Below are 23719 nucleotides of genomic sequence, written 5' to 3'. Positions count from 1 at the left end.
TCATATGCAGTGGGATGAAATGGAAATCCATTTGTCTGTCTAAATCCTTCTGTTAAAACTGGAGGTGGATGATTGCACCATGACAATCTGATTTACCTTCAGCCCCTGCAGAGCCCAGGATGGGAACTAGGGGAATACTGAGGAAGACAACATGCTAACAGTCTGAATTACATACCCTGGACAGGCTCCAACAGTGGGCAGATACTCCTGTGCCTTGTTACAGAATAATTCTAGAACCACCTCAGCAGAACCTGGTTCTGGCATTGCTGGAGATATTTATAGCTGTAAATGGTGCGCTGATCCACCCCAGAGGAGAAACTCCTCCACCCATCAGATAGATCCTGCACAAAGATGGCAGCTGGAAGGTTCAACTGCCTTTTATTAGTAAGAGCACTCAGTGTTCCTTTTTGCTCCATATCCTTGATCTCATCACTTCCATTCTTTTCTCTCCTTATACAGTACCTGTTCACCTATTAAGTAGCATCTGGAAATGTGAAAAAAAAATTGAAAAAGAAGATACCTGCACATAGCTACCAAATCAGTAGGATATGAGCATGTCCCTGAGCCCTAAAGTTGAAAAAGCCTTTGATGAATTAAAAGATGCAATATTAATAATATATAAATAGAGAGAAAGTACCAAGAAGGCTTGGAGCATATGCTGGATAGCAGATTCTGCTGATCCTGGCCTCTTCAAAGTACTCTCAAAGGTCTTCAGAATATATTCAACAGTATTACTTTTCAAAACTAAGGTTAGAATACATTACCTTAACAAATAAATGATCCTAAGAGGCTGCCCATACATCAAACACATGTACCTGGTCTGGGGCACGTGCTAGGACATGGCTACACTACAGGCACAAGCTGTGTTAAGATTTGCACATTGCTGATCTTTTGGAACATAATAAATATCAACAATATTAAGAAGATTAATTTGTCAATCAGGGATTGTAAGAACTGACAATATTTGTGACCAAAATATGGTGGACTTTTTTAAAATGTAGATCAACAAATTATCGGATTCAGGAAATCTGTATCCACTGAAACTCAAAAAAACCCAGACATTATTTATCCTCAGACTTTTGGGCTCAGTTTGATAACAAATGAGATGAAAGGCTTCATAGGATAAAGGACGTTTCTGAACTGCTAACATTGATGTGTATTTTTTCCTTTTATCTGTCTGTGGTTAGCCTTCACATGCTTTTCAAAGTGGAGTACCAGAGTAATTCTCTTCCAAAAACTGAAATAAAGAATTACTACAAAGATGAATTTCAGCTGGAATATGGCCAGTTATTTACAGGGAATACTCTTTGTGAGTGACAACATCATAGGAGGCTGTATTTTTAATCATCTAAAAACCAATCAGCTACAACAAAATTGCAATTTCTGACACTGTTTTCAGCTTCAGTTATGGTAAGTATAAGACAAAATACATGTCCTGAAGGAAATTACCACACATTCTCCTTTTGGATTTTGTTACTTTCTTGATTACATAAAAATTAATTTTTCCTTCTGAATCTATTCAGACATATAGGTAATGCTCTGCTCTCTGTGATAGGCCAAGGTTTACTCAGCCATGGCCAACTGATGTGATGTTGGCTCGTAATCAGATGCTAAAATGAACAGATGGCTTAACCAAATCTAATTTGCTATTTTATTTATCCTTATGCAGCCGCTTTATCATACAAGTATTAAACATTTATACTATACAGTTAGAAGAACAAGACAATGTTTAGAGCTAGTTTATGAGCTAACCTGACAAACATCTATTCTGAGATGCAAAATAAATCACTTAAGTAGGATTCCAGGTCAGTGTTTTTTCTGATGTAGTCTGGGATGGAAGCTGCAAAAACTGACATTACAAATTCTAGTATTCAGTAATGCTTGCCAACTCAGTAGTCAATGCTGCATTGTTGATTGTTTGGAGAAAAAAACCCCAAACATAAAACCAAAAAAAAATCCCATCATCTCCAACTGCATGAATAAGGAAGCAATTTATTAAAAGTAAACCCAGACTTCGAAAACTGGCAATCTTCTATTTCCAAAATGCTTCTCAACAGGGAATGATGACATCTGCAAATTGTTTGATTACTTCTTGTAATCATTTATTCATTGTAAGATCTGGGCTTGATCATCTCCACATTATTGTCTTTGCAATTGTCTTCATGAGATCAGAACTTCTTATCTGATATCAGTATCTTTATGATGACCTCATCATTGTAAAATTAAAACTTCTGAAGACTTTGCAATAGTGTTTTGACACTGTCAGAAGTCATCCTTCTTCAGAGACTTGACTTGAAGTAAGATTATTACTGGGCAAGAGCTTGCAGTTCTGCAAATTAGGCCATTAATTGCAACCTAAGTTTAAATCCTATGGTTTGGCAAAAACAGTTTTATATAAGTAGGCCCAGTAGAGTTTTTGACTCTCCTTTTAGGAAAATATTAATTATGGGTCATATTGTTAAGCATGAACTGTGCATTGATTTAAAAATATATTTCTAACTATTCTGTATCTAAGGCTGCTTTAGTGAGTTGACTCTAGAGAACCTCATAAAAAATTAGGTGTCAAGTCTTATGCCACATTCATTCTTAAAATGCTTGATGACATTCAAATTTCTGTACTTTGAATCTGTAACTACATCTTTTAATCTGATATTAATATAGATTAGTTTTCTAATAGATTTTCACACATTATGTAATACACATATATGTAGAGATTACCTGTGTCTGAACTCCTTTAATTTGTCTGGTTACTTAGGCATAACAGAAAACAGAACTGAGCTCATAAATTCTATTCTTTATTCATTTATACACTGATTCATTTAGAAGTTCCCTGTAGAAAACATCAGTCACATCAGGACACAGCATCAACAGACAATTAACGTTGCATTCAATGCCAAGTACTCATTAATGAAAACTAAACAGATGCAAGTGCACTGATGCAAACACGCCGTTGTTCTTCAGTGCAGGCACAACATGAAAGGTAAAGCTAAAAATGCTTTTGTATGACTACGTTTCATTTGATCTTCTTAGCTTACATGTAACTTCCACAGTATTGCATCACCTATAAAATATTTACTTCCAATCCACACATGATTAAATCAGAGGATGTACAAGAATCAGCAGCTGTATTATGGAGTAAAATTCTACTGCTACCAGAAATTTGTACACTTTCAGTTCTGCAGATACCTGACTTAAGTTTCAGTGAAATGAGTGAAGAACCAGTTCAGTACTTTTCTTCTCTGGTGGGAAAAAAGCTAATTGATTATGACCCAACTGTGTTTCCTCTTATTCCTCTTTGACAATAATATGTCAAAATCTGCCCCATGTTATTCAAGAAGAGGAACATTACGATTAAGAACACTGCAATAACATCTGATGGACATCTACCACTACATAAACTAACAATAAAATACTGTAAAGTTTGTAATTCAGCAACCAACTTATTTAAAAATATACACATAAATTCACATAAAACAGAGCATAACAAAGTAAATTAAATTCACTTTGTCATATCAAGAGTTTATCCAGCTCAAATAGCAAGATTCTTTAGCCAGGACCCCGTGAGACTTTCAGCTGTTTTCACAGGTGTAGAGGAAAACACCTCTACTAAATAGTATGCAAATAAAGCAAGGCCAAGGGAATAATCTATCAGTTGATCAGTGGGTTATTCTGGTCTATAACTGATAAAAAGCAGGACAAAACAATTTATAAAAGCAGCACAAAAGAACAGAAAACCTGTTTACTTTTTCTTCTTAGAAAAATGTGGGCACTCTTGCTTCTCGTAGGTGCTGCATCTGTTTCTGCTCACCTGCAGGATCTTTCCCTTGATGGGTAAGAACAGACATCAAGTTTTATATTTGTGTGATTTCTTCTGAATGATCAAAAGGCTTTCAATTTACTTACCTTTTTCAAATCAAATATTTTTCTTCCCTTACAGGCAGAAGGTCTTTCGTGTGATTCCACAGAATGATGAGCAGGTGGAAATCCTCAATTTCCTTGCCAGCATCATGGAGGTAAAGGACTTGGGAAAGTGGTTATATTGTAGTTGAAACAAATATTTCTCCTTTTGCTCAAATAACAGATATCTTTTTTAAAAAAACATGCCACTGAATTAAAGACCTAATCTTGATTCCATTCAAGTCAGCTGGACTGTTTCTTTGGAAGGAATAGGACAAGGTGATAAAACTAGAGCTGTACAAAACATTCAAATATCTCCCAAAAAAGTCTGGTTTACCCAGTCTTAATGTCAAAGTGTTCATCCGAATTTACTAACAGACTAAATAAATCTTAAACACTGTATTCATTGTGGGGTGCTTTCAAGAATGTATTAGATAAATCATGGAAATTCCAACTACCAGAACTTTTACCATTACAGGCAAAACATTTTCCTCATGTAAATAATCTAAAAATTTATACACCAAACAAAATTAATTTTCCATTGGCCTCTAGTCTCTCATGTCATCTTTTCTTCTCTGACTTTCCTTTAAAGCTTCCTCTCTCTCCAAGCTGCATGTTTCTCTCTGACCTTGATGTAGATATATGATGACACAATGACATGATAAAAAACAATAAAGACAGCAAATGTGTTTTCAATATTTCTGTTCAGCTTTGATGTTGTAAAATAGCTGTTGCTGAAAAAGACACCATTAGCTTTAGGATGAAAGGATGGTATTTTTAAAGAAGTACAGATGTGGATACCTCTCATCAACAGGCTACTATAGCATGCCGGAACAGTTTTCTGTAGAAGAACATACTATTGGAATGGTGCTGGCAATATTAAGAAAATTAATATATACCATGCTTGCTTTTAAGTGTAATGTATGAAGGGATTGTTTGTTTTCTTTTTAAGAAAAGATCCCTGAAATACCATTGTTATACAAAGTAGTCAGTCAAGACTGACGTAATCGTATATTCTGGAACAATCATCTCACTTGATGGCAATAATTCGTGAACAACCAGACCCAACTTTCTTTTACCTTCATGAGACGAAAGGGTGAAAAGGCATTAGGCTGGCAAATCAGCTTTGCTTCCATTGGCTTTCAACAGGGCACTAAATCCAGAGGCTCAGATGCTTACTTCAGAAAAAATAAGTGAAGTAGCAATAAAACTGTTGTTTGTCCACTTGGAATGAAACATCTTCAAAGACACAGGTTCCTCCCATCGACTTTATTGATCTCTCTTTAAAACCCTCATACAGACAACAATCTTTTTCAGATGATTTATGTAAATATTCACATAGTGAACCCCTGATAATGAGTTCATTTCTCTCTAAGATTTGTAGGAAAAAACCAGAGCGAAAACAAAAGAAGCTTTAAGAATGAAAGAATTAGTAAATATAGTTACAATATTTACAAGTCTGTATGAATGAAGATGCTGGAGAACACTTGACATCTGTGAAACTGTCTCTGTCATCTCCAGAATTCTGCCATATAAAAAGCAGGGCCTAATCAAATCTTTCTAATCAATTTCTAGTTAAAATTTAGGTTGATACTTGTGGCAATCACTGCTGGATCAGTGAAACAGGATGAGAATGAAATTCAGTATATTAATCACAACCTCACCAGCACACACACACCTAAAAATCACAGCATGTGTGTATTTACCTGTTTATGTATTCATTTGGCCTTCTTTCAGGTCGACTTTTGGCAGCCAGACTCTGTCACAACTGTAAGGCCAAAAATGCAAGTTGATTTCCGAGTTGAAGCCAAGAAGTCATTTAACGTTGAAGATCTTTTGAAAGAAAGTGGAATGGAGTACCAGTAAGTTTATTCTCACTACTGTACTTTGAAGAGAAGGGGCCTAAATATTGGGCAGGATGTGTTTGAGCTTTTTATATTGGTCAACTGATTTTTCTGTCATGAACTTCATCCCTCCTGTGGATGACTCTGCTGGGTTCAGCTTTTCTATGACAGTTCAAATGGGCTGTAACTGCATTGAAGGGGTGAGATGAAATATTGATAGAGGCAAGAGACAGGAAGCTGAGATGCAGTACCAGAAATTTCCCTGAGGTAAAACCTCACTGCAGTACACAAGGCTGGAGTATGGAGTGGGATAGAAATATTTCCTACTACAGACAAAATGCAGCGAAGGTCTAGACAGAGCCAGAAAATACACCAGAGGGAACTGGACAGGGAACTGAAGCCAGAAAATAAAATGGTGATCTCCAAGGGCCACCATGAGCAGGTTCCCACAGAGTTCTCTAAGTTGCAGAACAACAGCTGGAGGGCCAAAAAACCCAACAGGTGACAGACAGAAGATAGCTGCCAGGTGAAGGGCCAAGGAAGCATGGAAAATATTCCCAGGACAGCCTTGGGCTGACTGAATTCACATAGCAGATCCATGGCAAGGATCTCTTCAGAGATTTTAATTGCATATTTCCTAGAAGTAAAAGAGGCCCAAGCTGACCAAACATGATTGCAGCACAAGTGGAGGAAACAGAGCACACTGCCACATCACTGGGAACAGAGGCACTGTAGTGAGTAGCACTAACGGAAGAATAAGGAGCATAAGGAGTTGCCTGATCCTGCTCTTTACTTCATAAATTCCAATCACTGTGTGAGCATTAAATGAGGATGAAAAATTGACTTTGAGCTGGAGTGGGGTTGCTCTGCCTTCATTTCTCCTTTCACCTCACTTTAGCATTGCAAATTGGGCGTACCCAGCTTCATTATCAGAATTCTTTGATGTGTAAATTATAGTCTGTCAACATCATGTACTCACACACTGAAAGTCAGCATTATTTGATCAAATTTTTATTATTTAATTTGGCTGAGTGTAGAGTTTTTTTCTCTCAGCCCCACTGTTGTTGCTACTAGATCAGACACCTTCACTGGACATCACACAATTCTCATGATAACTTTCATGAGCTGCTGAATCCAAAGGTAATCCATGCCTAAATTGACTGGCCTGATGTCAATCATATCTGATTTGGATGCCACTGCAGGAACAGAATCTAAAAACACTCTAAAATTTCTAGACTTTCAATAATCCCACAGTGCACATACAGCACAGGAATCCAGTTTCAGTGGAATTTCCTCTTTAGCAAAGGAGTGTCTGCATGTGTTAGTTTTCCTGTAACACTCATTAACTGCCTCAGGTCCATACACAAATCTTTTGATTGCAACAAAAGGCCAGAATGTCTGGAAGCTGTCCCTGACAAACTTGAGGGGATCGTCCTTGTGACAACCCAAGCTGTTACAATTCTTTTGAAGTGCAGCTGCAGTGCCATGACATCATGTCATTTGCACTGTTTGTTCTGAAGACTGCTGGTGCCTCAAAAGCTGGCCTCCTGCTCCTCTATCCAAATCACAAATTATCAAGGGCATATCCTGGATGAGAAAGATTTGTAAGAGTTTTAAGACAGGCACTGGAACAAAGAGGACTTCATTTTTTGATAGCCAAGGCTGAAATATAAGCAAAAGGTCCTCAAGAGTATGTTCAGTGGTAAGCTGTGCCTTTGTGTCAGCCCCAGGGTAAGATCAGCAGAAGAGATCCAACCAATCCAGACAGGATGTTGAGGTTTCCTTGCAATTGTGTGCTCTATTTCAATAACTCACCTCACATGCAATAAAGTAGCTTGGAGGATGGACAATGCCACCTGCAACAGAGCTGTCAAACCACATCTAACCTTTGGAATCTTGGTTTGACAGGGAATTTCATCAGGCAAACATCCTGGGTTGCTGCCTGGTTTTGAAACATTGCTGCAGTCTAACTCTCCTCTAGTGCCAAAAGTTCAAGAGGAAACTTTTCCTATGAGGCAGAAGAAACTGGCAACATAAGATCAACCCAGAGCTCATTACTAGACACTCTCTGTCTCAGCATTGCCATTTTTCTGAAACCAAGCTGTTGCCAGCCTGGAGGTTTGTTAGTATGGCAGTAAGGCAGATGCTAATCAGCAGGAGCCTACTGCTCCCTGCTCATTCTGGTGGCAAGGTTGAGGCTGGAAGTAGGTTGAAACTTGGAACTTATATATGTTATTTTCAACCTGCCCACCTTTCCTTTCACAATCCATGCTGCCTTAATGCCAGGAAGACCTTGAAATGTCTTACTTTCCTGCTAGATTGTTGTGTGTTTCTCTTCATACTTTTCATGGTCCTTTCTTGCAGAGTTCTGATTGACAACCTGCAGGCTGCACTGGATGCCCAGTTTGACAGCAAAGTTCGTACTGCCGGTCACAGCTATGAAAAGTACAACGACTGGGACAAGGTAAAGTCTAGAATTTACACATTATCAGCTTGGTACCTCAACCTTGGTAGTCAAAGTACTTCCAGCCTTCTTCTCTTTTCCTCTTCTGCTCCATCTGTTGATATGATAATGCCTCCAAACTCTTCCTCTCCATTACTGAGCTAATTTGTGCAACCTACACTTTTTTCCTCTACTTTTGCTCCCAGTGTTGCAAAGAACCTCTGACAGAAATCCAAAGACCAGGCTGAGATGCTTCACTACTAATTTCCTCTTTCCTTTTCACTACTTCTCCCACCTCCTCTGCCAAACACCTTAATTCCATTCCTTGCCTTGTTCTAGCTCTTCATCTCCCACCATAAGTCCTCCCCCCTTCCTCCTTTTTTCACAGCCATGCTAATTTTTCCTGACATGTAATTGTGGCCATGTCACTCTTTGCATCTTTGTGGTGGCTCCTTGGAAATCTACAAACTCTATTAAATATTAGGCCACACTAGATGCTCAGAAAGTCTGTTCTGGCTTGAAGTCTGTAAATTAATTAGTCTGGACCTGAAGAACAGAGACATCAATAGATTTAACCTCTTTATTAAACAGATAGCTGCCTGGACTGCTGATATTGCTGCTCAGAACCCAGACCTTGTCTCTCGTAGTGTAATTGGAGAAACATATGAAGGACGGCCAATGTACCTTCTCAAAGTAAGTGCCTCAATTTCTTCATGCCAGACTCTTCCCTTATTAATCTCTGCAAGATTATGATGTCTATTAAAACACCAGTGATGCTAACAAAGTAATAGACTTTTTGCAGGAAATCTGTTTTGTTCGGTGCTATTATGATTTTTTCAAATTTTATTTTTTTAAAGGAGCAAAATGAATTATTAGAGGTTCAGACATATAAATTCAATCATACTCCTGAGAGCTATTTGAGTGATCATCTACCTTTACATTCTCTCCATTTGTTATTTGTAAACCCATTTGCTCTAAAAGCATCTATAAATGTCAGTCTCTAGCAATAGGAAACAAATTTGTATCTTCACCATATATAATTTTGAGCTGGTTTTGACTGGGTGGAGTTAATTTTCAGTGGCTGGTACGGATTATGCTTAGGATTCCGATGTTTAGGAATCCTATGTTTAGGATTCATATTGATTTGTAAACAGGGATAATTCAGGGATGTTTTAGTCACTGCTGAGCAGTGATTACACAGCGCCAAGGCCTTTTCTGCTTCTCACACCAGCATCTAGGGGAATGGGACCTGGGAGGAGACACAGCTGGGACAGCTGACCCCAAATGACCCAGGGGATATCCCAAACCACATGGCTCATGGTTAGTGATAAACTAGGGAGAAGGTGGGTTGTGCTGAGATAGGAAAAGGCTGCAGGCAGCCTAAACCTAAATAAGTTACCGCTGTGTCCCTAAACAAGCGAGGTAAACAACTTTCTTAGAAAATGAAGCAAAGAATGCAGATATGTATGACTAACTAGAAAAGACACCTGTGGATAGTTTACTGACCAACGGTAATGTAATAAGGAAACCCTGCTATGCATGTGAAGGAAGTGTATAAAAAGGTGTACCAGGAGATAATAAGTTGCTGATGCCTACTGCCATCTTGTGTGTCAGCTGTGAGTCCACTGTCAGTGGTCAGGGCCATTGCATGGGGTCTGGTTGAGCAATTGCTTTCATTTGCATCACCCTTCTTTCTTGGGGTTTATTTCTCTGGTTTTGTTATTTTCCTTTTCGTCATTATTATTATTGATTAAACTGTGCTTATCTCAGCCCACAAGTTTGCTCTGAGTGAGCTACAGTGTTGTGCCTAGTTATCAGCGGGGGTTAAACCACAGAAAGAGTTGTTTGGGTTTTTTTTTTGTAATTCTTATTAATTAATAAGACCATAACTTAAATAAAGGTGAAAGGATAAGGAGCCTTTGCCCCAAAATGCAGAAGTATTTACAATAATGTATCATTCAAGCATACAAGACAAACTTTTAGAGACACTACAGGAAATAAATCAACAGTGCAGAATAATCAAATATTTGGGGGAAGCTTATCTACATTAATAAAAAAGAAATTATTAAGAGTACTGTTTTAGCTTGGATATCATGGTCAGCCACTGGTGGGAGCACTACAGAGACTTCCATTTAAACAATGAATACTATATTTGTATAATGTTTGACTTTTCAGGTCAGCAAGCTGATTGACTTGTTCTGCATACCATTTATTTTGTTCAAGCCCTGGGTGGGTTTTATTTGTTGGTTTGTTTTTTTCCTAGATGGGAAAAAGTGGTTCAAATAAGAAGGCCATTTTTATGGATTGTGGTTTCCATGCAAGAGAGTGGATTAGCCCTGCTTTCTGCCAGTGGTTTGTGAAAGAGGTCAGTAAGCTTAATGATGAAAAGGTATTTTATAAAATGCAACTATGTTTAAGACAATCTTAAGTGAGCGGCAAGAGCTGAGGCCACTGCCTTTTTACCATTAAACAACTGTCTGCTCATGCTTTCTCTCACTACATATAGTTAAGGTGTAACTTAAACCAGATAGTTGTGCTTGGACCTGTAATCTTTCAGCAGCTTAAGACAACCTGAAACATGTCTAAGAAATACTGATAACTACAAGGCTTACTCACACAGTTTGTAAATTCTTTTTTGCACCTCTAGTCAGAGAAAGGTGAGAGAAAAGCAAACAGCTCTAGTAACACTATAAACATAGTCAAGAAACCTGCACAGGTGAAATTAGCTTCACTTCAGGCTGGGATACTTTAGGTCTTGAATTCAAAATTGTATGTCCTTAACATTTTCTTTCTCACCATCAATATAAAGCAGGTGGAAGTTATCAAATGCTGCACAGTCATCTTCATAGAGACAGGTATACTACCCCTCACATGGGGGAGATCAGTTTAGCAGAGCAACTTACTGATTGAATCTCAAATTTTGTAATAACTTCTGTTTGAAGATTTAAAAAAAAAGCAAAAAAACCCAAACCACCAACAAAAACAAACAAACAAAGCCACACCAGAAGCAGCAGCTGGAATTTAAAACCCGAGAAAAGGAAAGCCAAATTACATGAGCAAGCCATGCTGGCAGAGGCATTGGTGGCAAGTGTAATCTCAGTCTTATCAGACAGGCATGCGGTTTTGTGTAGGGAGCAGTGGAAATTGGAAGTGACATTTCAGTGGAGTCAATGGGAATGTGATTTCATTAGTGCCTAATAAGGCTGCAGACAGTATGTGGTACCATTTTTCTCTCAGCAATTCACGTCACTGCAGCTGTCATTTTCACTGTCTGGTCACTTAATTCATGGGTGTACCTGACACCAGCAGTGCCTCTGCTCAGTGTGTCCATAGGCAGAAGTGCTTTAAAAGTGCAGACCTCTGAGCATCATCAGCATTTCACATGGGATTGTTTCTAGACATAAAAGTAAAAAAAATAGAGAAAAACACAAGCAAGGTGGATTTTTATATGTATCTCAAACCAGAAACCCACCCAGACAACAAAACCAAAAAACAAGCCTAAAATAAAACCCTGGAAAAGTAATTTCAAGTGATATGAAACTCTTTTTCTAGATTTTACATCCCACTGTCCTACTTGCCTTTCTCCATTGCATTGCCCCCTGTGTGGTCCTTTACAGCCGTGTAAAGGAAATGGGTGCAACACACTTAGAGCAAATTTCATGATCATTGTATGGTCTCTCAACACTGATATGGATCTGTGAACAAGCATAACAAGTGCCACACCATGAACAATCAGGATATACAGAATATGGAAGGAGTTAATGTGTTTGTAATTCAATATATGTGTCTGGAAAACTGGAGAGAAAGATCTGTTTCCTTATGAATAAATGCATCCACAGAGTTATGAATAGAAAGTTAGGATGCTGCTCAGAAATAGTCTCTATAATTTTGGTTGTTAATGGAATTTTTGCACAACAGATATAAAACATGGAAATAATAATCTTTCCTTCTCACATAAATTAAACTCAAACCTTTCAGGTGTTAGGATGTAGGTATAATACATGGACAGAAATATTGTTCTGTCTGTAATCTGTGAGCAGATGGAAATCTCTTTCCAGTGATTTATTATCCTGCTCAAAATCAACATTCCTTCACATTATAATTTATCCAGCAGTATAAGATGGTTTTTTAAAACAGTGTGGTGAGAGTCAGTGCAAATCTAATCCCATGCGACAACACAGAGGAGCCATCTCAAGTGCTGGAGTGACCTGGATGACTTTATCTACCACATTCATTAATTCCTGACCCACACCCAGGCCTTTACATGCAAACAGGAGACACACATCTGTGAAGACATCATCAGCTTTTTCTACTTTTCTCCAAGTAGGCTGTGGAGACCTATGGAAAAGATACTGTCATGACCACACTTCTCAACAAGCTGGACTTTTATGTTCTGCCTGTTTTTAACATTGATGGTTATGTCTACACTTGGACAAATGTAAGTATGTTCTTCTTTCTTATTATTGGAAAAGTCAACTGTCAGAACTTACTCTTAGTTTTCATCTATGAATCTCTTGCAGGACCGCATGTGGAGAAAGACGCGCTCTAAAAATGCCGGTACTGTTTGCGTTGGGACAGATCCCAACAGGAATTTTGATGCTGGCTGGTGCAGTAAGTGTCTCCTGACAAGAGTTATGAGCAATTATACACAAGTGCAATAGCCAATATACTTAATTAGGGATTTCCTCTACGTGATGGTCCAGCTTCAGCTGGAGTGAAGACCACCAGTGGAGTGGTTTGTGTTTAGTTACTCCATTGTGGAGTAACTTGTGTTTAATTTTTAGAGAAAAAATGGGGGGGAAAGCCTAACTTTGGCTGCTAGCATCATCAGTATGGCTACTTCTATGAACATATCTGCACACACGTGCATATATATACATATATATTTACACACATGTATACACACACACACTCTGCTGTGAGTTCAGAATAGAAACCAAAGCTTTCATAGAGAGGGGTCTCCTCTGAGTGGTTTCCACTATTCTGCTTCCTGGAAGTGCCTTAGAAATGGAGAAGTTGTGCAAGGAAAGGACTGTTAAGTACCAAAGCAAACCAATATCCCAAATAATTTCCATATTATAGGGCTTTACACCAGTATTCATGTTCTTCCAGTTATGCACACTGTAAAGGCCATATTTATTCATTGCTATGGGATTTTTCCCAGTGTCTTAACTATGCCATAAGATATTCCTTGTTCTGACAGGCATGTGTATTAGTGGGATTTCCAAGGCTTACCTACAAGAGTGGTGTAACATGACTCTCCTAACAACCTACTTTTTCATTAAGTACTCATTAAATTCACCTTTCTTCTCAGCTGCTGGGGCCTCAAAATCCCCCTGTGCTGCCACTTACTGTGGCTCTGCCCCTGAGTCTGAAAAGGAGACCAAGGCTTTGGCTGATTTTATTCGTGAACATCTTTCTACAATCAAGGCATACTTGACAATTCACTCCTACTCCCAGCTGCTGCTGTTTCCTTATTCATACACTTACAGTTTGCCATCGGATTACCAGGAGCTGGTAAGTCTCTTTGTCATTTTGACCTAATGAAAAGAATAAGCAAAAATCATCACTTGCTATTTAGCTCCCTTTAACTTCAAGCAGTTTCTTTAACATCTGGAAAGAATCCATACTGCCAGTTTTTGAAAATATTTTAGTATTCCTTAGCAAGTACAAGGGAAACTATGATGGTTTCTAGATGGCTCCTAAGTTTATCCTGTGCTTGAGCTTTATTTAATTTCCATATACCCAATGAAATTGCCACAAGGTCAGTTTGTTTTCCAGCCATGCTATCCAGAAATCCACTCTGCTGGGCAGCACTGCCCCTTCCTGACTCCAGAGGTTGCTGTATGTGTAGCTTTAATATTTTACATTAAAACACTATGGCCTGTAACCCAAGCTAGTGGCTTGATAGATTGAAATAACTCAACTAGTATCAACAGCAGGCAAGGGTCTCTGTCTATCACTTTCTACTGAACCTCAGATCTTACTGAAGTAAAATGGTGAAACTCCTACTGGCACAGGGTCAGGACAATGAGGCAGTTCTGGACAAAAGTGTAATTGAAAACAGATACATAACATGGAAAAAGTTTCAGTTTTGAGGCCTTTTTCAAGAGGCCTGGATTCAAACACAAACCTTTTATTTAGAAGAGGAGAGGATAAATGTGGTATTTTAAAGGACAATTCCTCTTTTATCAATTCTAGAGAAAAGTCACATTCTAATGCCATTTAAGTAAGATTTTTTTTAATGTTTAAAAACAGATAGAGAGGTTAGAACTATTAAATGTGCATAAAAGCTGTAAACATTTCATAGGCCAAGAATCAACAATCATGAATAATAAAATGACTTCACTTTTCTGGCATATTAGCAATTAGAATCTGTTGGCAGGGAAAACAACACAGCAAGACAAAACAAACACATTTTGATTACCCCTCTTTCCTGGATGCTGCCAAAAGTCCAAGGCAACAACACTGTGTGTTGCTCTGCTGTGCAGGTTTGACAGATTTATGAGTGCTCCCAAATACATGTCTTGATCCTGAACACAAATACAAACTGAGGCCAAGAGTGAAGTTTCTTGCTAGATTTTTTTACAGCCTAAAAATGAAGATTAAATTAAAATGAAGAGCTTGTTTTCTTAATTTATATTCCAGGAACTTTGTAATTGAAATTATTTCAGGGAGTGATAGTAATGTCTTGCCTTCATTTTTTACAAAAGCTTCATATTTCACACATTGCAGTTCAGTCTAAAGTAATAAAACAGCACTAAACACTTGAAGCTGCTTTGTTGTCAAGATCAAAAGGTTCCCATTTGTCAAAAATTTGCATGACATTCTGCCCCCACTGCTGAGTGAAGAGCAAGTGTGATGAAATGTAACTAAAAGTACAGTGTGTTTCTCACAGTATAAAATGGAAAAAGTTTACATTGACAGCTCATTACTAAAATAATCCTTAGCAGTAAGAAAGAACCTATGTGCTTTGCTAGATTTTAAAATTCTTAAATTAAAATTTTACATTGTCAATGTTCTATTCTAATCCATAGTAAAGTTTAAACTCCCCTTTCCTGCCATACCAGACAATTCTGCTATAACCATAGAGCATAAAACTAAACAGCTCAGCAATACAGGTCATATATTCCTCTTCAGCCACTTGATTTCACTTTGTATATTAGTCTTTCCAATGTCACTTTATCCTACATTTTAAAACAGTTACACTGCTGTTCCAGGAGGATTTCCATTATATTCTTCTACAAAGCAACCACAAACCTCACCACCATGACAAGGCAAGCTTCTTATGAGTGTTTTTCACATCTTAATTAAGGGAAATTATTTCCTCTATTGGTGATCCCAACAGAAAGACAGCAGGATCCTGGAGGTGTTCAACTTGTGCAGTATCTGATTTTAACAAGGGAACATTTGTTGCCAAAAGTCCTTTTGGAGAATGAGATCAGAGTATCACCCAATCAACATGGCCTGTATTTGGGATAATTAAACAGAAGGGCCTTATGCACTCCAGTGTCAGTGAATTAAATAGAAACACTGACTTCCACAGGCTGCAGGTCAGGTTCTCAATGCAGTTTTCAGGTTAGTTCAGATAACTTGGGACACATTCATTTAAGCTGTGACTAGAGAAAATTTAACATTTTCAATCAACAACTGTGCTCACTTGAGACAAGATAGCTACAAAAAGAGGAATTACTTTATATGTCAATTGCTGTGTTTAATGTCTAAAAGTTCTGCCTAGATTTAGAATTTAGAGAAATGCTGAAGAATGAGAATCTTAACTTCTAATAGATATTGCTTGGGCAAATAAAATAATTATAAATCATTCTGTAAATGAAGAAGCAAAATTTATAGTGCCATTATCTTATCTTAGATGTTATTTTTACCCTGACAGATCTAATAAATTAAAGGAAATATAGCTGCCATTTCTTATCTCTTTCAGTGAGCAACTGGACATGTGTTTAAACAAAACCTCGCATGTCTGCTTATCATTAATAACAATTTGTTCCACTGTATTTAATTAAAGGTAGCATAATACCATGGAGCTTATGTTGCATTCCAGTGTCTGAGATATAGAAGGGTGTAAAAAATGAGTAATTTGAGATTGAAGACACTAAGTCTGCAGAAGAGAAAGGTCCAGAGAATGTCTGTACCTTCCTTCCCTGAGCATGTAGTGAACAGCATGTCCTTGGGGCTCAAAAGACTTTTTCTGTTCAATGCCTCAAGAAATCACCAGAGGGCCTAAAACCATGTTGGTTTGTCAGGTAGAACAGGGCACTCTGAGAACCCCTTTATGCTCCACTGCATTGCTACAGCAAATCCCAACACCTGCAAGTTAACTGTAACTTAGAGCCAGGGACTAGAACTGTCTATCCCTCAATCATGGGGTGTAAAATGTAATAAAACCATGTATGTCCCTTCCTTTCTACAACTTCCCACTCTTCCCCTGAGATGCAAAAGGAACTGGGAGGTTATCAATCCCACAGCTCACAAGGATTTTACTGAAACTTGTCTCCCTATATTCAGGGTTGTTGTTTTGTTCCTCCCAACCTGGGGAGTTGCACAAAACTTTCATTGTTATCCAAACAACAAAAATAAAAACACCCAAGACAGGAAAATCTAGGTCAGGAATTTCTCAGAAGTTACACAATATTCTTGTGATGACACCCTAAAAGAAATATGTCCTCCTTTTGGAGAATCATATTTTGTCTGCTTCACAATCCTCTTGGCTCATTCTTTATTATACCCTGGAGTATTGCTCTTAACACAGAATACACACTTGAATCTCTCCCCCACAGGGAACAGAAGCATTAGCTTTTCACAATAAGAAAATATGTTTGGCAAGACCACTATCTCTCCACACCCCAAAAAGATGATTTTCATCTTTATTTTACCACTCAAATTTTTGTGCTCTTGCAATAAAGAACTATGCATTTAATCAGACTTTTCATAAACAGTTCAGCCCATATTTTTTAATCAGTTCATATATTTGCCTTAACTTTCCATAAGGTCACCCTATGCTCCCCTCATTTCCAGCAGACAAATCTTTCAATTCTTGTTTGTATTTGAATTGGGTCTGAACTGTAGTTTGAGAGAGCAGAGCAATGTGCATCATGCCCTTCCTTCCTTTCAATTCCATCTCTCAGTTAAACTCAGCACCAAATGTATCTGTGCAGTCCACTCATACTCACTTATCAGATTAATGTAGGTGTGTTATTACAGTTTCACAGGCTGCAGAATATTACATACATTTACAACCCAAGATAATTCCAGTATTAAGCCTGTATTACTTGAATGCATACTGGCTGCATGGGTTGTTGTTTCAACTCACCAAAATTCGCCCTCCATATTGGATCAGTCTAGCATTTCTTTTCCTCTTGAAGTGCTTAAAATAGGACATATTAGAAAGTGGAGATATGCCCAGAGTCTGTGCAGTCTACAAGAGTGAATTTCAAATATATAGCATGACACTGTGAATATCAGTCTGATTATTTAACTTAGTGCTTGTTTATGAAGTCCTGGATATGTTTAAGACATATGAACACCTGTGGTAAGAATTGTTGATAGCAAAAAAGCTACATCTAAGAGATACAGACATACCAATCAAGCATTGCAATCTGCTGCTCTTGTATCTGTGCTATTGCACAGATTGTATTACTCTGATTGTACTACTTGTTACAGTAAATATTGTTAAAGTCAACTGGGAAGCACAACAAACAGGAAAATGGGCAGCAAAACAATATTTCAAATTGGCTTCACAGCCCCTCTGTTGAGTTTACCACAACAGAACTGTTCTGTACTGGCAATCTTAAAATTGTGAAAAGGATGTGTTTAGTAGCAGCATCATCCAGATGAAGTTCATGAGTGAATCTGGCTGATAGACAAGAGTTTCCAACAGGTGTAGGACCCATTTACCTCAACTCAATTGCACTGGAAACACTCTCACCCGGGACTGATTTCTTAAGCACTCTAGAAACTGTCACAGAGCAACAGGTTTGTAAAGAAAAAGAATCATTCCACTGAAGTCTTCACTGGCTGGATTCCCTGGGCTCTTGGAGCATATGCTTAACAATGAGCAACAACAGAATAGTGAACTGAACTACACATCATCACAGTCTCTTGAGGGGGAGTCTGTTTTTATTGGCAAAACAAGAAGGCTCAGAAGTTTAGATTCACAGAAGTTTAGTTTAACAAGTTTAGTTTAGCAAGTTCACAGAAGTTTAGTTTAGCAAGTCCACATTTTCAGACTTTCATTAGAAAGGAAGTGGAGGGCCACTTTATTTAACAAGTAAAGCACACAAGACCAAAGTGAAGGGAAAATAGTTTTCAACTTCAGACAAATCAGTCTGCAGTCCAGTGAGGGAAGAAAGCAAGGGGTCCAGTCAAGCAGAGAAAAGGCTTTTGCAGACCACACTGAGATTGAGAGGGCAAAGGGAGTTGTCCACAAAGAGCAGCTGCATAATCAGCATCCATGGAGTGTTTCTAAATGGTCACAGTTTGCTGGCAAATTCAGCCTGATGATACAAGAGTAAAATGAGGGAGATGCCCCCATAAAAATTACCTATTAATACACAAAATATGCTTAGCCTGATAATTTATCTTGTTAGTTCAAACTTCCAGATGTGGTGAGAAACAGAAGCCTGTACCCCATCTTTCATTAAAAGCTAATCACTGAAGAAACCTAGGTTTGAAGGTTGTTAATTATGTAAGATAATGGCAACTGAGAACACAACTCTGCTGTCTCAGTGGCCCACGCATTCTGTACACAAGATCAAGAGAAATATTGGTAATTGCAGTGTAAACACAGATGGGTGATGAGCACAGGAAATGCTGCCTTCTGCTGAAAAGACCAGCTCTGAAAGCTCAGCTGGGAGTCAGAGGCTGAAAAGCCATTTTTGCTCCCAGTTACAAGGCATCACTCTGGAGTTATTTCTTCGACTGCAGGGCGCCACTTGTTTCTCTGCTACTATAAATCTCAGCAAAATTTTCCTTGCAAGAGAGGGATTCTTAACAGTATAAAACCCTAAACAAACAAACAACTCCAAACAAACCACAATTCAGTTAAGCCCATTGTGCCAAGAAATGTAGAAAATCATTGAACAACAAAGAGTATCCTCAAAGGTCAAAAGGAAAACAATGTTTGTCCTTGCAGGTGTATTTCAAATAATTTACAGGCTTGAAAACCCAAACCACTTTACATTCTTTTGGACAACATTGGGCATTATTTATATACCTCTGTATAGACCTCCCTATTATTTCCTTTTTATGGATTGCTTGGAGTAATTGAGCTATTTTGAAAAAAAGACAATCGCATTTTCCTCATATTTTGTATTTATACTCACAAGTATTTGCTTAATACATATCATTCCTTCTGCTTTATATTACATTATTAAGAGATGACATTAGTTCCTATAAAGTTGAAATTTATTTTTCTACCTTTAGGTTTTGGACTGCAAATCTCTTAGGAAAGTAAATGGTAGAGAGACACTTAAAGAAAAACAAAAAGATATCAAAACTTCTGATAAAGCTTCATTTCATGATGAAGTCATAATGCTTAGAAATGTTTTTTACTTAGAGAGGTTCATTTAAAACAGCACCTTTATCTCCAGCCTGGAGAGCTTGAGGAAATTGTTTATTTGGATTCTAGGCTCTAAACAGCTGGAAAACATAACTGCTCTTTCTATAAATCTCTGTTTTTACAACTTCCTGGCCCATAATAAAAAAATCCCTCAGGTAAAAAGATTTCCTGACATACTTTTTCCAGTATCTGTTCTGGTATGATTTAAAGCCATCATTTGGCTGCTGGGTGGAAAGAATGCCCTGGGTGAAACAGCCCCAAAGAGCAGCTCTGCTATTCTATTTTCCCTACTTTAGTTTACTAAAGAGAGAGAAAATACTAGTTACCAACAGGTCTGCATATTGTATCAGACACTCTTTCCAAATTTTATTTCCACTTTGCTTACATTTGAAAAGAGGAAGAATCAGTTTACATTTAAAAATTTGACTCAATCTCAGCTGCTGATTAAAAGTGTATATTATAAACAACAGATGGCTGAAGAAAATATGGTATCACTAGCAGATAGCAGACTCCAACCTCTACAAGTCCCTCAACATGTGTTAAAAATTATTATGGATTTTAGAAAAATCAATTTGTTGAGGGATTAAAAAAGAAAGAAAAAACCAAACCAAACAAAAAGAAGACCACAGGAGAGAGCTCAGCTATTCCAATTGCTCTACATCCAAAATTGTGAAATGCAGAGCAAAAACATTCTTCCTGCAATTGCTCGTCTTTGTGCGATAAGAGAGGCCAGAAACTAAACCCCACGTTGAGGTACAGCCAGAGTTATAGGTGGGAAGACAAGCTTCAAGTATGCTTTGGTCTGCCTGGTTTAAATATACTACATATTCTAAAGGACCACAAATTCCTACACCAAACTCCTATAATTCTAAAATGTTCAAAACCAAACATTTGGGAATGGGGAAATACTTGGAATTCTGCAAGAGAGTAGGCAGCCAGTGATAATGCAAACGTTGTGATGTTTTTCAGAAGATGAGAAAGTTAACCAAAATTTTCTAAATACATTGCTCAATATGCCTTTTTGAGTAATTCAGAGGAACACTTGAAGCATAAGGATGAACAGAGAATATTTTACAATATATCTTCCACTGGGAAGTAAGCCAGAGTGTAACCTACAGAGAAGGAAAGGGCCTGAGGAAATTCCTGGAATAGTAAGCCATTCAGCTGCAAGCTATAAAGACATGGCAACCCATTGCTAATTCTTATACTGAACATATGCTTTCAAAAATCATTCATATTTATCATCTGTTAGTAATAGTTTTCATGTTTTATTACCAACATGCTGTATAATAAAGAATTGAAAAAGCCACACATTCCAAAGAAAAGTCTGTAATTTTCCTTAATGCAAACATACAAAGCTTCATAGTAGTATTGATGGGCCTGATCCAACCCTCACTGAAATCAGTGGGAGTTGAATGAATCCCTCTGTGCACAGGAAATGAATTGAAATTAATGAGACTACATATGGTTTCATGGTAATTTATGCCTTTTTTGGCTGTTAATATTTATAAGACCTTAATCTGCTTCCACTTGTATCAATATTCAACTCCCCTGACTGAGTCGACTCTATTCTGAATTTATAGCTGCATGAGCAGAAGGAAAAGAAAGGCTATTGCATGTTTGCAATTTACTGTACCAAGTTATTACCATTCTCTGAGATTCTCTTATCTCTTAGTAAAGTTCCTTATTTACTTTTAACCTTGTACAAAAGCTTCTTCCAAGTCTAGAAAGTGCTTTTACCGCTTGTCCCCTTATCTGTCCAAACCCCACTGGACTGTACACCAGGCTGCAGCAGACCAAAACTCAAACTGGCCAAAACTCAAACCTTGGAGAACGAGTTCTTTACTGATGAGCTTTTCACAACACCAGGACAAGCTGTGCCTTGTCAGCTACTGACACCTAGTCATACTGAGAGGTGAACAACAGTTTTCAAATAAAAACTTCTCCAGCATGGCTTTTTGGTTTACTCAACAATGTAATTGCTTAGATTCACTCAGAAAGCTTCTGAAAATCTGCATTTATCATTCTTTTCCTACAGAATTCCATTGCTAGTGCTGCTTCCAAAGAGCTGGCCAGTTTGCACAACACTAAGTATACATATGGTCCAGGAGCTAAAACAATCTGTAAGTACTGACCAAAATATACTAATAATCTATATTAAGTGCTGCTAGGACTATAAAATGCAGTTTTCTAGTGATTATTGCCCCTCTTTCTAAGTAGTCCCCTTCTTTCTTCACATGCATGTACTAAGAGGTATATATGGGATCTGTAATTTCTAAATTATGTGATAATTTATTCCTTAGGGATCCCAGGAAGTGTGTGACCCCCTGGAAAGTAAAGTGATGTAGTAAAATGTTTATGAATTCATGTGCATAGCATGAATTCCTAAACCATACACAGTTTAGATTTAAACATAAAAACTTTGACCTGAGATTTTCTGCATTTCCAGTATCTCCAAGTCAAAGATGAATCTTTTGATTCCACTGTGTGATGTGAATCCTTCAACCACTCTAGCAACACTAATTTCTTTTACTTTGCATTACATTCTGAGACAAATACTAATGACAATCCTATTTGTAATTTGTAATGACTAATTGTTCTACCTTTCTTGGCAACTCGGCTGTGGATATGGCCTTTGCACTGCCAAAAACCAAACTGAGGTTGCCAAATCTAGATTACAGAACTTTGTATCTCCCATATTTAAGATTGCTTAATTAACTTAAATACGGAAACTGATTTCTCTTGCCTGTTTCTCCTTCCTGAAATAGTTCACACAGCCTCCCAAACATTTGAAAAAACAGTTTCTACCCATTTTTAGAGTATTTATGGAGATTGTTCCTTTAGAAATGTTTAGGTGCTGCTTTACAATTCTGGAGGCTCATTCTTTAGCAAAAGAGACTGTTTTTATTGTACCAGGTACTGAAAAGGGAGGGTACTATTTGTCCAGCAGGAAAAGACAGAGATGAAATCCCATACTTCACATCTCTGTGAACCTCAAGAAGCCACCCAGTGAGAGGGTATTTGCTTCTGATACCAAGCCTTTCTCAACACCCCCATGCAACCCCCACCATTCTCCTGTTCCTCAGACATTTGTCCTATGGTTTCCCCACAACAGTGACAAGGAGGGAACTTGTTTACACTTGCTTGCACAAATCAGCTGGAACAAAGCTCATAAATGGTTGAAAATCACAGAAGTTTTCCTGTGAGCAGGATAAATCAATCAATTCAGTGAATATTTCTTTTTATCTGTCCTTTCATTCCTGGCTATGTGACTTGACTCCAAAGTATTTTTCATTTGATGTGTAGTCACTCTTGCCCAGTTAAGCTTTATTTCATTTCTTTCCCTGCAGACCCTGCTGCAGGGGGCTCTGATGACTGGGCTTATGATCTCGGCATCAAGTACTCTTTCACTTTCGAGCTCCGGGACACCGGGAGATATGGTTTTCTTCTTCCTGAATCTCAGATAAAGCCAACCTGTGAAGAGACTGTACTCGCTGTTAAATATATTGCCAACTATGTCCTGGAGCACTTGTATTAGAATTGAGTTCTAAAAACTATTAAAGTAGGCTTTATTCAAAGATGCTTCCCTTTTTTTTCTTCCCTAACAATACATTTTTATTTCTCTTTACTTAATGTTCTTAGTCGTATTCTTAGTCCATCATAGGTCACTAGAACAAGTTTTTCAAGAGAAATTTTAGAAATTCAAGAGAAACAAAACGTTTTTATTAAGGCAACTGACATAATCAGGGGGGTTGAAAAAGAAAGAGCACAAGATTAAAGGTAAAGGTAAAGGTCGCTTTAATGATTAAAATTATCTTTACACATAGGAGATGGGCTGAGTGTTAGATCTTAGACAGCCTGATTCTTAACCAGAATGAAAACAGCCAGGTGACACACATAACTAGACTTTCACCCAAACGTTCATTGCCTGACTGGCAACAGTAGCAAAGAGAAGCTCAC

General features: G+C 37.9%; 1 protein-coding gene across 1 annotated transcript; it reads left to right on the top strand.

Annotated features, from left to right (window-relative positions):
• The first annotated feature begins 3724 nt into the window (after window positions 1-3724).
• Window positions 3725-23337, top strand: CPB1 (carboxypeptidase B1). Its single transcript, XM_085069484.1, has 11 exons — window positions 3725-3831; window positions 3938-4013; window positions 5635-5759; window positions 8106-8205; window positions 8776-8877; window positions 10448-10549; window positions 12512-12622; window positions 12705-12795; window positions 13499-13701; window positions 21798-21882; window positions 23110-23337. Exons 1-11 carry the CDS (start codon window positions 3761-3763, stop codon window positions 23295-23297), a joined length of 1254 nt encoding a protein of 417 aa, XP_084925610.1. The 5' UTR covers window positions 3725-3760; the 3' UTR covers window positions 23298-23337.
• Window positions 23338-23719: the final 382 nt, after the last annotated feature.

Source organism: Lichenostomus cassidix, chromosome 9 (genome assembly GCF_008360975.1).
Source record: "Lichenostomus cassidix isolate B80296 chromosome 9, HeHo_3.0, whole genome shotgun sequence".
In the NCBI taxonomy this organism is placed as follows: Eukaryota; Metazoa; Chordata; class Aves; order Passeriformes; family Meliphagidae; genus Lichenostomus; species Lichenostomus cassidix.
The sequence above is the reverse complement of the archived record's forward strand: the minus strand, read 5'-3'. Positions and strand labels throughout refer to the sequence as shown.

Bases quoted from the DNA above. Each gene is read 5' to 3' on its own strand.
- CPB1 (XM_085069484.1), top strand. From the start codon at position 3,761: ATGTGGGCACTCTTGCTTCTCGTAGGTGCTGCATCTGTTTCTGCTCAC. The intron at 10,550-12,511 runs GTCAGTAAGCTT...TTCTCCAAGTAG, and splicing joins GCCAGTGGTTTGTGAAAGAG to GCTGTGGAGACCTATGGAAA. The intron at 21,883-23,109 runs GTAAGTACTGAC...CTTTCCCTGCAG, and splicing joins TCCAGGAGCTAAAACAATCT to ACCCTGCTGCAGGGGGCTCT.